The sequence below is a fragment of the Elaeis guineensis genome, chromosome 13 (genome assembly GCF_000442705.2).
Source record: "Elaeis guineensis isolate ETL-2024a chromosome 13, EG11, whole genome shotgun sequence".
NCBI classification, from domain to species: domain Eukaryota; kingdom Viridiplantae; phylum Streptophyta; class Magnoliopsida; order Arecales; family Arecaceae; genus Elaeis; species Elaeis guineensis.
The window spans coordinates 55,964,296-55,977,039 of NC_026005.2; the positions used below are offsets into that span (position 1 = coordinate 55,964,296).

At 40.5% G+C, this 12,744-nt stretch overlaps 2 protein-coding genes across 2 annotated transcripts in view; both read left to right on the forward strand.

Annotated features, from left to right (window-relative positions):
- Window positions 1-7,786, forward strand: part of LOC105032798 (transcriptional adapter ADA2) — a 105,682-nt gene extending 97,896 nt beyond the window's left edge. Inside the window, exon 15 of the mRNA XM_010907365.4 lies at window positions 7,659-7,786. Within this exon, the coding sequence (XP_010905667.3) occupies window positions 7,659-7,689 (31 nt within the window). The 3' untranslated portion in view covers window positions 7,690-7,786. The remainder of the gene's footprint in view (window positions 1-7,658) is intronic.
- Window positions 7,765-12,744, forward strand: part of LOC105032799 (plant-specific TFIIB-related protein 1) — a 31,133-nt gene continuing 26,153 nt past the window's right edge. Inside the window, exon 1 of the mRNA XM_010907366.3 lies at window positions 7,765-8,400. Coding sequence (XP_010905668.1) covers window positions 7,765-8,400 — 636 coding nt within the window. The remainder of the gene's footprint in view (window positions 8,401-12,744) is intronic.

A 12,744-nucleotide genomic window follows, 5' to 3' on the forward strand; every position in this document is an offset into this window, starting at 1 on the left:
ACCTCCGGTTTAGACTTCCTTTGCAGGTCCCGACGGCGACCGCGACTTCCTCGACTCTAGCTTCTCCGGCGCAGGCGGATTTTTGCACCAACAACAGTCTTTCAAATCTAATCTAACATCAGATGGTAATCGAAGAGGATAAGTGCCAATGGCCTCTGCAGCAACCTTTGCTCCATTGTGACCCGAAGGATCATGTCACCTTTCCTTAACCTTCTACTTTCTATCAGACTCTGTATTGAGGTATATATATGAGCACTCGAGCCAGAGTTTAATACTCAACTAGAAGTAGAAAAACCATAAGATTAGATTCAAGTACGAGCATACCTTTAAAAGGCTTATCACCCTTTTTGGTCTTTAGGCTCTCTCGGTATTTAGGACAGTTCCTCCTCTAGTGGCCTTCAGCATGACAGTGGAAATACTTTTCCTTTGCCTCAACCGCCTTTGGACCATCCTTCTTCAGCTTGCTCTCTTTTTTCTGCTTTTTTGTGGATTTAACCTTCTTCTTTTCAGTAAACTTTCTCTTGGAAGAAGAAGTCTGCTCCACAGCGAGAACAGTGCCCCTTGAACTCTCCAAGGTATCCTTCGTAGTGATCAACATGTTAACGAGTTCGAAAATAGTGTAGTCAAGTTTGTTCATATGAAAATTCATAATGAATTGACTATATGAACTAGTAAGAGATTGAAGGATCAGATCCATTTGCAGTTTCTTTTGTATATCCAGCCCGAGCTTTTCAAGCTCCTCAATGTCCTTGATCACTATCATACAGTGTTCATGGACAGACCGTCCCTCGCACATCTTGAGATTGAAGAGTCTTTTGGATACTTCAAAGCGCGCAGTATGACTCTGCTCATCATATAACTCTTGTAGGTGAGTGATCATAGCCCGGACAGTGGGTATATGCTCGTGCTGGCTTTGCAACTTGTTTGACATGGACGCCAGCATATAGCACTCGACCTGACTGTTTTCATCCGTTCAATTCTTAAAAGCAGCTCTCTGCTCAGTCGTAGGACGGTTTGATAACACTACGAGATCTTGGTCGAGAACATGGCTTAACTTTTCTGAGATCAGGACAATCTGAAAATTTCTGAGCCAGTCTTTGAAATTATTATCAATCAAACGATTGGTTTCAAAGATGCGGGCTAGAGGATTTGAGGCTAACATTATAAAACTGCGAGAGTAGAGATTCAAGTTAGACTTTTGTACTTAATGTTTAATTTGCTTTTAGGAACTTTAAGATGCAAATAATGACTCATACTAATTTTTCGGATCCCTCCACTCTCCGGAAAGGAAACGAAAATCCTAACGCGACAAAGGATTCCTAGTGGGTGCTGTGGTCCCACCGATGATATGCACCTCACCTAACAGTTATTGGTAACATGCACACCGATGCGTAGGCAACTCTTTACCCAGATGCTTCTCTAAATATGTTGCAGTGACTTGGTCTCTAAGTCATGTGGGCTCACCTAATAGTTATTGCCCACACTTCTTAGTTATGTCCGACCCACCGTTCACAAGCAGATGCAAGGCCGTCATTGGGTCTCTCACTTAATAGTTATTGGGTCCAACCCCATCTTTATCTTGGAGCAACTCTTTGCTAATAGAGTGGTTGCGTGTTCCTGATGCAACTGAACCACTGTAACCAGTCGAGAACAATCAATGCCGGTAGCACGTCCGCACATCTACAACGGTGGAAGACCTATAGACTTAATATGTATGGGGAGGTTTAGTTTTAGATCTCATCTAATCAGTCATCATATGATCGATCTAACTGACATGGGCTAAATCAAATCGATAAGCAACCTAATTCAAGACCCAATCTTCCAAATTGATCAGGTAAGTGGAGATCGATGGGATCCCCCCGTTGCCTTCCTTAGACATCAATAAATTGGTCAGGTTAGCTAACGGAATTAATTAAATAATCACGTCTCATTAACTTGTCCTAGACACCTATAGGTCGATTGATCAAAATTGGTTAGCTCAAGCGAATCGGGTTCAAACCAACGAGCCAAATTAAGTCCTTAGGTTAATCGATTCTACATATAGGATTTAATTGATTTGATCAACAACAATTGTATGATCATTAACTTAATTGATCTGATCTTGATCAACACTTGACTCGGTTTGATCAATTACTTAATCAGATTAGACCCATATGACTCAAATAAAAAATTTTAAATATAATTCTATTACATGACCTAATTAATAATTTTTCCATGATCAAAATCCTCATGCGCAAACATAAATTTTAGATTCTAAAATCATATTTCAGATCTAAATTCTTTGCATAAAAGTTAATTCTAAAATATGAAAATATTTTTTTGATTTTAACACATAAATATATATCATATATATATGCATGTAAAATCAGATTTAAATAAAATTTTAGATCTAAGCATGATATCATATATCTCATATACTAATCATGGATCAGATTAAAAATAAATTTATGATCTAAATATGCAAATATATAACACATATATGGATCAAAATTCAGATCATATAAAAATTTTAGATTTTATGCATGCATCTGTATATCACATGAACATGAATTAGAATTCTTTCTAGATCAAAATTCAGATCTATGTATGCAATAACATATCAACTATATGTTCTAAAATTAAATCCAAAATCAAATTTCAGATTTGAAGATCTATCTATATATCTCATGTATCAAGGAAAAATCTGATTTTAAAATCTTTTCAAAAATATGTATATCAAAATTTAGCATATGAAAATCCGTGGTTCTGATACTACTGTTGGAATTCAGGATTTAATACATGCATATGTGTTTCAAAACTTTATTTTTTAAATACTACATCGGAGAACGAGATTAAAATACTTTTAATCTTAATTATGCATGTATGAAAATATAAAACTACATGGATCTATTTCATATGCTGAAATTGATGTATGCTAAAATTCAAATTGTGATCAAATCACATACCTGTTTCATAATCTTTTTCTTCAAATCTAGATCTGAAAGAGAAGAAGTTCTCTCTTAGCCATACAAGTGTCCGACCTCTACAAGTATCTACTCGAAATCAGTCTAGAACAGTCCTCTTTAGTTTGAATTTTTTTTAAAAATTTAGCCTACTGAATCTGAATGAAGCTTGGATCGCGATCAACACTTGATCTTCTTCTTCTGCTCTTCTCTAAAATTTTTTCTTACTATGTGCTGCTACCAGATGCTAAAAACTAGTAAGAAAGAGGCACCCAATAGCTTTGGATGTGGAACACCTTGGGATGCGCATCCCAAGAGAAGGGGCATGTGGAACACCCAAGAGAGAAGAGAAAAGGAGAGGAAGAGAGGGCGTGGAGACTTTCTATGGGTGTGGGGGCTACTGGTTTGGATGTTCTAGGGATCTTATGAGAGGTCCCTTTAAATAGGCACAAGGATTGAATCCTATTCAATCACATAATACAAGTCCTACTTGCATTGGGTTTCCTATTAACTTAAGTTATCCAACTTATTTTAGGAGACCCTTTGGGCGCCAACAATTAGAGCCCTTGCACCCATAATTAGACACCTCAAAATACACCCAAGAGACGCCCCATAGGAGAACTAAAGGCCCTCTAATCAATGGACATGCCCAACTTGATCAAATCAAGGTGGCGCCCAAGAATAACTATCAAGAAAATTAATTAGGGATTTGCACTCTTAATTTATATGATCCATAACCTTAGACAACCAACAATTGGAGTTCAATGAATCTTATTCATTTAGGTTATTAGCAGGTAATTAAGTTAGAATTATCTTATCAAATAAAAAATTTCAATGGAAAGAAGAATTGGGTCAACCATGTGCTAGCAAGGTTACCATAAACCCAATGGGTTTTTCTAAATTCAATTAAGACTTTATAAGCTCAATTGCTTATTCCAAACCTAATCTCTTTGTTGTGTGATCCTATAGATTCAATTCTATCTGGTAGTGAGATATATAATGATCTCTATTAAAGTATCATTAAAACTCTTTTCAATGGATCAAAATAATTTCACTCTAACTCAGTAAGGATTGTCGATCCAGAACAATCCTGGTGAGCTCTCACAATCTACCAGTGATACCTAACAGTATATAGTGGCAACCTAGTAGAATTGAAATGAATCTCTAGGTATAGTTAACATATGATTCAGTCCCTCTATCGTGAGTTCTGACTAAATGGCAGGTCATGGATAAATCGTCAAATCTCAGCTTCAGTCATATGATTGATTCGATTAGCTCAAATCCAGTTGTGACTTTTATGAACATTTTTTTCTATCAATCATACTGCTGTGACCACAGACTCTTGGACATAGCCTCTCAAATTTTATAGGACTACTCCTCTCTATTAAGGTCGATAGATCCTATCTTGATGCGCACCCTATCCCTATAGTGGATCAATTATCGTCAACATCCACTACAAGGGCTCATTGAGATCCATGTTTATGTGTCAGTTAAACTCCAGCAGTCTCACTGTGAGTAATAGTACCATCTCAAGTCAAAGGACTAGTCACACAACTACAGCATCGAGATAATCACTGATGATCGAATAAAAATTCAAGTGATCTCTCTTATGGTCACGCTCAGTACTAGTTATTCTCTAACAACTATCTACACTTGTTATCCAGTGTCTCTACATAGTAGATCAAAGACTTATCTATCCCGAAGAAAGTGATTTGTGTGTCAATCTATCCGGATCTATCATCATTCTCCTGATGATCCTATGATCGGGAGTATTTAGGAATTAAATATATATCTTTAATTCTCAACACTTTGAAAATATGTATCAAAATTAATTTCATGGACGATTCAAGGACACACCACACTCGAATGAAAAAGAACTTATCCTTTTATTGATCATATCAATATATTAAGTAAAAAATTGTGTCCTAGATTTATTATAATGTGTCAGCTATATTGGCTTCTAGGACATACATCTAACAGAGTCAGCATAGAGCATCATTAGATTCATCTACAACTATATATGGATTCTATCATTGATGCGGCAGTTTGCTGGGGGTGATATTGAGATCAAGTGTTCCACGATTTGCTACTAATTATATAGCACTTAATATCATGATTGAAAAAAAGTATATCTGCATTAGATGTTTGTCAATCCTGAGTAGCAATAGAGTAGATATACTCGGACAGGCACTGAAGGGAGCAATGTGGAGATCTTAATGATGAGACAGTCATTCTGACAATAGGTCGAGAAGATAGTGGCGGCTATCAAGCCTCTATATAAAGTGCTTCAAGCTGTGGATGGTGAGCGATACCCCCAGATGGGCTTCTTATATTATATGATGTAGAAGGCAAAGGAACAAAACAAGATGGCAGATCCACAACATGTCAATGAGTACATCAGAATCATCGACCATCGATGGGGCTATCAAATGGATCGGGAGTTACATTTAGCAGGTAAGCAGCAAATCAAAAATTCTTTCAAAATTTGTATAAATAAATTTAATTAATTATGAAAATCTATGTGCAGCTTATTATCTTAACCCGAGGTTCCAGTACTCCATACCTGGTATTGGCATGGATGAAGAGCTTTTGTCTGCCTTGCGAAATGTAATAGACAAGATGGAGCCCGATCCAGACATCGTGGCTGTGTCTTGAATAAGTATTTTAAGTTCAATGATTTTATAACAATTGAACTGTTTCTTCAACAATTAAGATTTTATAATAAATAATTTTCTTACAAATGAAAATATTTCGGGAGGGCACATAATCATTTAGAAGTAATACAGTGATCAGAAGCAAATCAAAGATGAATCCAGCTATACATTAATAAATCTATTATCATGTTGATATATTTAATCTTCTTTTTGATTTTGTTAAATTTTAATAATTTTGCAGCTAAATGGTGGGTGCATTTTGGTGGATCTGCACGATTTGAAAGATATTGCTATCATGATCTTCTCTCAGATGATTTCATCGAGTGGATGTGAGTGCAACTGGTCGACTTTGGCTTTATCCAAAGTAAGTAGAGGAACCGTCTAAAACAGAAATGCCTCAACGATCTTGTGTATGTGCATTATAATTTGAGGCTGAGGCTTAAATACATTGAGAAGGAAGTTCAGCTCTCATACTCAGATCTGACTATGAGTGATTTTGTTGATGAAGATAAAGATCTGATGATTGAATGGGTTATGAGTCAGCAGCAGGAATCAGAGCTTGATGAGCTGGGATCGCTTCCACGATCTATCAGTTTTATTGCTAGTGAGGCTGGGGTGGACGTCTCTGATGAGCAAGTCGGAACATTCCACATAGACCTCCAGCTGATATGCCACAGCATCTACCCTTGCAGCCTAGGCAGCTAGAGCAAGGCATGACGAGAGGGCAGGCAGCCAAAGACAAGAAAAGAAAAGGCAGTTGCAGCTCCAGTAGAGAGTGAGCATTTGGTTCACTCAGATTCAGACACCAGACAGAGCAGTGATGATAGTTCTTCAGCTACTCATGGATCTGGTGATCATGGAGGAACTGGAGGATAGGAGATGCAGCTGATTGGTGGTCTTTCATTCACTGATGAGTCTCAGTTTACACACGCCATGCAGGATAGAGACCATGGTGTCCGAGCTGGTAGAGCTCATGGCGATACGATTTCATATAGACGACGGGCTCTGTGAGGTTATTCAGAATATGATGCAGTTGCAGATGATCTCGCACGTGGAGTAGAATCCATAGATGTATCAGGTTCGTCCTCCTATTCTGGATCCTCTTACTCATAGCCACAGACAGTCTATGATTCTTATGGATATGGATATGTATATGGTACATCAAAGATATCATCTTCTAGTGGCTATTATCCTGTGCAGTCCGCAATACAGTATGAATCGAAGTTTGTTGTCGGTATATTTGGATGGGCCTCTTCACAACCAGCCTATCAGCCCAATGATAGCTTTCATTGAGGGTTCGAGGATGAGTTATGATCCAGCGCGCCTACCTTATGGAATGAGCGCAAAGAATTATCATGCTACGTGGCTAGAGAAATGGACCGATGTTCCTCCTGAAGATATAGGTGATCCTAATATTTATGGACATCGACGATCGATCAGATTCTGATGATCGGTACGTATTGAGTATTTTTATATTTTTTAATTGATTTTACGCATTTTAAAATTCAATGATAACTAATCCATGTATTGATTATTTAGGATGCTAAATATTATATCATAATATCATGCTTAGATTCGTGTCACACGTGATTGAGGGTGTATCAGAATGATACGAATATTAATAAATATCACTTAATATTATTTTAGATTTTAAATTATTTAATAATATATAAATATTTGATTGGACACCTCCCACCTCCAAAAAAAAGAAAAAAGTAAAAAAAAATGGTGCCAGTTTGACCGACATGCCCTCGTACTGTGTGTCGGTATGGTACTGAACCGATACCGTATCGAATCGGCTGGTGACCAAGACGGTCACCGGTACCGATTTTCAAATCCTTGATTGAGTCATATTAAGTTTGGGTAAGTTAATAATAATTTGATTAACAATAAATTAGCTCTTGAGACAAACCAACCTCCCTTAGATGCATCACCCAAATATTTTCCCTTTTTGAAGCAGTCCACAATAATTATTCATCAGTCATCATAGCAGTAAATCTGTGCTTTTTTTTTCTTCTTTTTCGTCAAATTCTGCTAGTTGCTAATTTTTCCGTTTGGTTAGGACACGTGCAGGGCATGTCAGGCTGAAATAGAAGCGGATGGCCCACAAGTCTTGAAGTAGGAAACCGGAGCAGCACCACGGTGGTCCGTTGAGAGGGTGAGAGAGGATGTGGATGCTGCGGTGCCCGTACTGCCCGGGGACGCAGGGCCGGTGCGCCGCCACGGCGGCGGGGCGGTGGGTGACAGAGTGCTGCTCGTGCGGGCGCGTGGTGGAGGAGCGCCAGGTTCACTCCCACCCCCTCTTTCTCCTCCGCGCCCTTGACAACCCCCTCCCTCTCGTCACCCCCGACCTCCTCTTCCCTTCTCTTTCGACCACGAAACAAGAAGAACATATTAACAGAGGAGGAGGAGAAGCCGCCGAAGATGACGATCCCTTCCGCCCCACGGGCTTCATCACCGCCTTCTCCACCTGGTCCCTCGAGCCCGCCCCCATCTTCGCCCGCTCCGCCTCCTCCTTCGCCGGCCACCTCGCCGAGCTCGAGCGTGCCCTCGACTGCTCCTCCTCCTCTTTCGGCGACCCTTCTTGTGGCCCCCTCGTCTCCGTCGACCACCTCCGCGCCTACCTCCAGGTCCTGGACGTGGCGTCCCTCCTGAAGCTTGACCATGACATCGCCGACCACGCCTTCCAGCTCTTCCGCGACTGCTCCTCCGCCACCTGTCTGCGCAACCGCAGCGTCGAGGCCCTCGCCACTGCTGCCCTCGTCCAGGCCATCCGTGAGGCCCAAGAGCCCAGAACCCTCCAGGTCGCAGTCATTTCTGTTTCTTTCGTTCTTTCTTTGGCTTTTCTTCTTCCTTTCTTTGGATATTGATTGCTTTCTTTGGATATTGATTGCTTGCTTTGTTCTATAATAAAGTCTTTTTTTTATTATTCACGTCATTGTTTGATTGATTGAGATAACATTTATAATTTATGGAATTACATACTGTTGGGACAATCAGATCTGCTCTCCCGATTCAGGGTCGGGCCCCGACTATGTATCGGCAACAGATGATGGACCGTCAAAACGGAACCGCCAAAGGAGTTATTGGTTCGACTATAGCCTCTACAGAGTTCGTCACCCGATATTCTATCGACGTTGTTGAACACGGATGGCCGACTATCTATCGATATACTGACTGCCTATTGATAACTTCAAATCACTTCAGACGGCAACCAATCTCAACGACTCGATCAACTGTACAGCCGATGGCTAATTGGAATATCAGAATCTCCGACTGATGGTCAGTCGGTATATTAGAAACACCAATATATAGTTGGTATATTAAAATCACCGACTGTCAATCGGTATATCGGACTCAACGATCACGATACTATAATCATGGGTAATAACTACATACCACGACCGTTAGTGGGCATAAACTGCCTACTAACTCCATGATTATGGCCTAATAGTAAGGGTTAACTATCCTTTTGTGCTATAAAAAGTGAGACTCCACATGTTTGACGGTTATATCCGAATTGCCTATAAAGGAGAGGTAAGAGAACATCAATGGTAAGAGATTTTTCTGAGCTAAAAATTCTGTCGAATTCTACTTTAAATCTACTGTTCACCACTCCTCGCTGACTTAGGCATCGGAGGGTTCCTGTTCGACAAAAATTCGGTTAGCAGACTTGTTTTGCAGGTCGCTCTTCAACGGACTCAGGCACACTCGGGAATTGGCTGCAACAGATTGGCGCGCTAGGAAAGGATGGCGAAAGAATCCAATCATCATGACGAAAACGAGAGCCCAAAATGTTTCCATTGGCTTCGTCTGACAATCTTTCCACTGGAAAGATCTCCCACCATCGGTAGAGCCTAGTTTCTCGTGTTCGGTCATCATCGCGGATGCTCAATAATTTATTGCCTTAGTACAGCAGGTGAAAACATTGACGGAGGCTATGCACAATCTCCAGCAACAGCAAATACAACAACAGCAGCAATCGGTGGAGCCGGCGCCGCATACAGTGCCTCCAAGCACAGTCGCCACGTCCCGTGACGATCTCCTTCTCCATTCTTGGAACGATGACCTACTCGACATTCCCACCATGTCGAGCTACCATTACCTCGGCACACCCACCGTGCCGTCCGCCAACAGCGACGGTCTCCTCCTCGCCATTACAATAATAAGAAGGGGAAGAGGCCGCGCTCGTCTTCAAGTTCTTCATTCTCAAGTTCTTCAGGGAATTTTATCCCTGCATTCTCATAGCAACGACGACTTAATAATTATGAGCACAAGCTCAGAGACATCGACTACCGACTCGCTCAGCTCCAAGTGGATGGCCGAGGGTCTTTCAGTGACTTCGGCATCCACACTACACCCTTCTCTCGATGCATCTTGGATGAGCTGATTCCAACTCGATTCAAGATGCCACAGATGGAGCCTTATGATGGCTCCACCAATCCTGTCGAGCATCTGGAGAGCTATAAAGCTCTCATGAGTCATGATGATTTACGGGCAACCGACATTCTCTTATGTCTTGGTTTCTCGACTACCATTCGGAAAGCTGCTCGAACTTGGTATTCTAAGCTCCAGCTAGAAAGCATATATTCTTTCGAGCAGCTGGAATATTCGTTCGTGACCCACTTCGGCACCAGCAGAAAGATGCCGCGAACATCCGATAGCTTGTTCTCCCTCAAACAGTAAGAGGGAGAAAAACTCAGAGATTTTATGGTGCGTTTCAACGCTGCCACACTTGAGGTTCTGGATCTCAATGCAGACATGGCCATCTCTGCCATGAAGAGGGGACTTAGAAACTCCAAATTTACTTGGTCATTAGACAAGACGCTCCCTTGGACTTGTCCTGAGCTTTTAGAATGCATATATAAATATGTTTGCGCAGAAGAAAGCATTTTTGACCGATGCGAATCTGAGAAGAAAGGTCAGAAAATGAAATAGAAGAACGGAGCTCCGACTGAACCAAGTCGGGTATCAACCAACAAAGGAACTTCACCCCACCGACGGAGTTCAAAACCAAATAATTTTGGTTACAGGTATGACTCCTACACTCCCTCTGCTCGTGTGTAGATCTTAATGAAGATCGAGAAAAAAGACTACCTTCGTCATCCCCCACCAATGAAAGCGCCCTCGAGAAGCCGCAACAAGAACAAATACTGTCGGTTCTATCGCGATCACGATCACGATATCGAACAGTGTATTCAACTAAAAGATGAAATAGAAGACCTAATCCAATGGGGCTATCTTGAAAAATATCGACGCGATCATCCGACTCAACCTCTTATCGACCAACAACCTCAGCTTCAATCTGAGGAAGCTAACAATAATCGACCAACAGCGGGAGTAATCAATATGATCTTAAGGCGATCGAGAGACTGGGTGCAAATTCTGAAGAAAAATTATTCAAAAAACAATGGCAAGATAATGTATTTTTTTTCAGATAATGATGCTCAAGGAGTACAGACTCCTCATGATGATGCTGCCGTCGTTTCGACGACAATAGTTAACTATGATGTAAAAAGAATCCTTGTAGATAATGAAAGTTCTACGAATGTCTTATTCTACTATGCTTTCTCTCAAATATGACTATCTACTGATCGACTCAAGAAGGTTTTTACTTCTTTGATCGGCTTCACAGGAGATGCGGTCAATGTAGAGAGGGAATTACTCTCTCTCTAACCATCGAAACTAAACCACGATAAAGCATCATCCTCTTAATGTTTACGGTTGTTCGAGTTCTTTCGACTTATAATGTCATACTCAGATGATCATGACTTAATGTGTTGAGAGCGGTTGTTTCGACACACCATCTTCTTGTCAAATTTTCAATAAGGAAAGAATTCGGAGAGATGCGAGGGGATCAACAACTGATCTGACGTTGCTTCATGGTCTCTATTGATGGCAGCAAATCTGAAGACCCTCTGTCGGTTGACAAATTAGACCAGAGGGATAATGAAGAGGGGTGAGCCAGTTGAACAACTGATTTTGATCCCATTCAGAGAATACGATCTGACTAAAACTATTCAAATTGGATTATTACTACCTGAGTTGGAGCGAAATCAACTGATGGATCTACTAAGATGGAACGTCGATGTCTTTGCCTGATCGACGACCGATATGCCTGGGATTCTTCCAGAAATAAAAACTCATCGATTAAATATTGATCCAAAAGTTAGACAGGTGGGATAAAAAAAAAGAACTTTTGCTCCTGAAAGGTAGAAGGTTATCGATGAAGAGGTAGATAAGCTTCTTGCGGTATGTTTCATCAGAAGCCAGCTATCCGAATTGGCTAGTCAATGTTGTGATAGTGAAAAAAGCCAACAAAAAATGACGAATCTGTATCGACTATGCCAACTTAAATGAAGCATGTTCGAAGGACAATTTTTCTTTATCGAAGATTGATCAATTAGTCGATGTAACATCGGGACATAGACTCTTGAGCTTTATGGATGCCTTTTCGGGATACAATCAGATCCAAATGATGCTCGAAGATGAAGAGAACACAGTCTTTACGACCGACAAAGATATCTACAGCTACAAAGTGATGCCTTTCGATCTGAAAAATATCGGAGCGACTTATCAACGGCTAGTCAACAGTGTTTAAGAAACAGATCGGATGAAACATGGAAGTCTACATCGATGACATGTTTGTGAAAGGCATCGAAACTCATGACTACGTCTAAGATTTGGAGGAAGCCTTCGACACACTTCGATGACATCAGATGAAATTGAATCCAATTAAGTGTGTATTTGGTGTGACAGCTGAAAATTTTCTCAGATTTCTTGTGTCACAATGGAGAATCGAAGCTAATCCGAAGAAGATAAAGGTCATTCTCGATATGAAGCATTTCAGCTCTAAGAATGAGATACAACAGATGAATGAAAGAATTATCGCATTTAGTCGATTCATTTCAAAATCGGCGGAAAGGTGTTTACCCTTTTTCAAGACATTGCAGCAAATGAAGGGCTTCATTTGGATGGACGAATGCCGATAGGCCTTTGAAGACTTGAAAAGGTACCGAACATCTCCACTACTTACAAAATCGGAGGATGGAGAGGCATTGTATCTCTACTTGGCTATGTTTTCAGAAGCAGTTAGTTCGGTTCTCGTCAAAAAAGATGAAAATTGAATTCAAAGGTCTACCTACTAT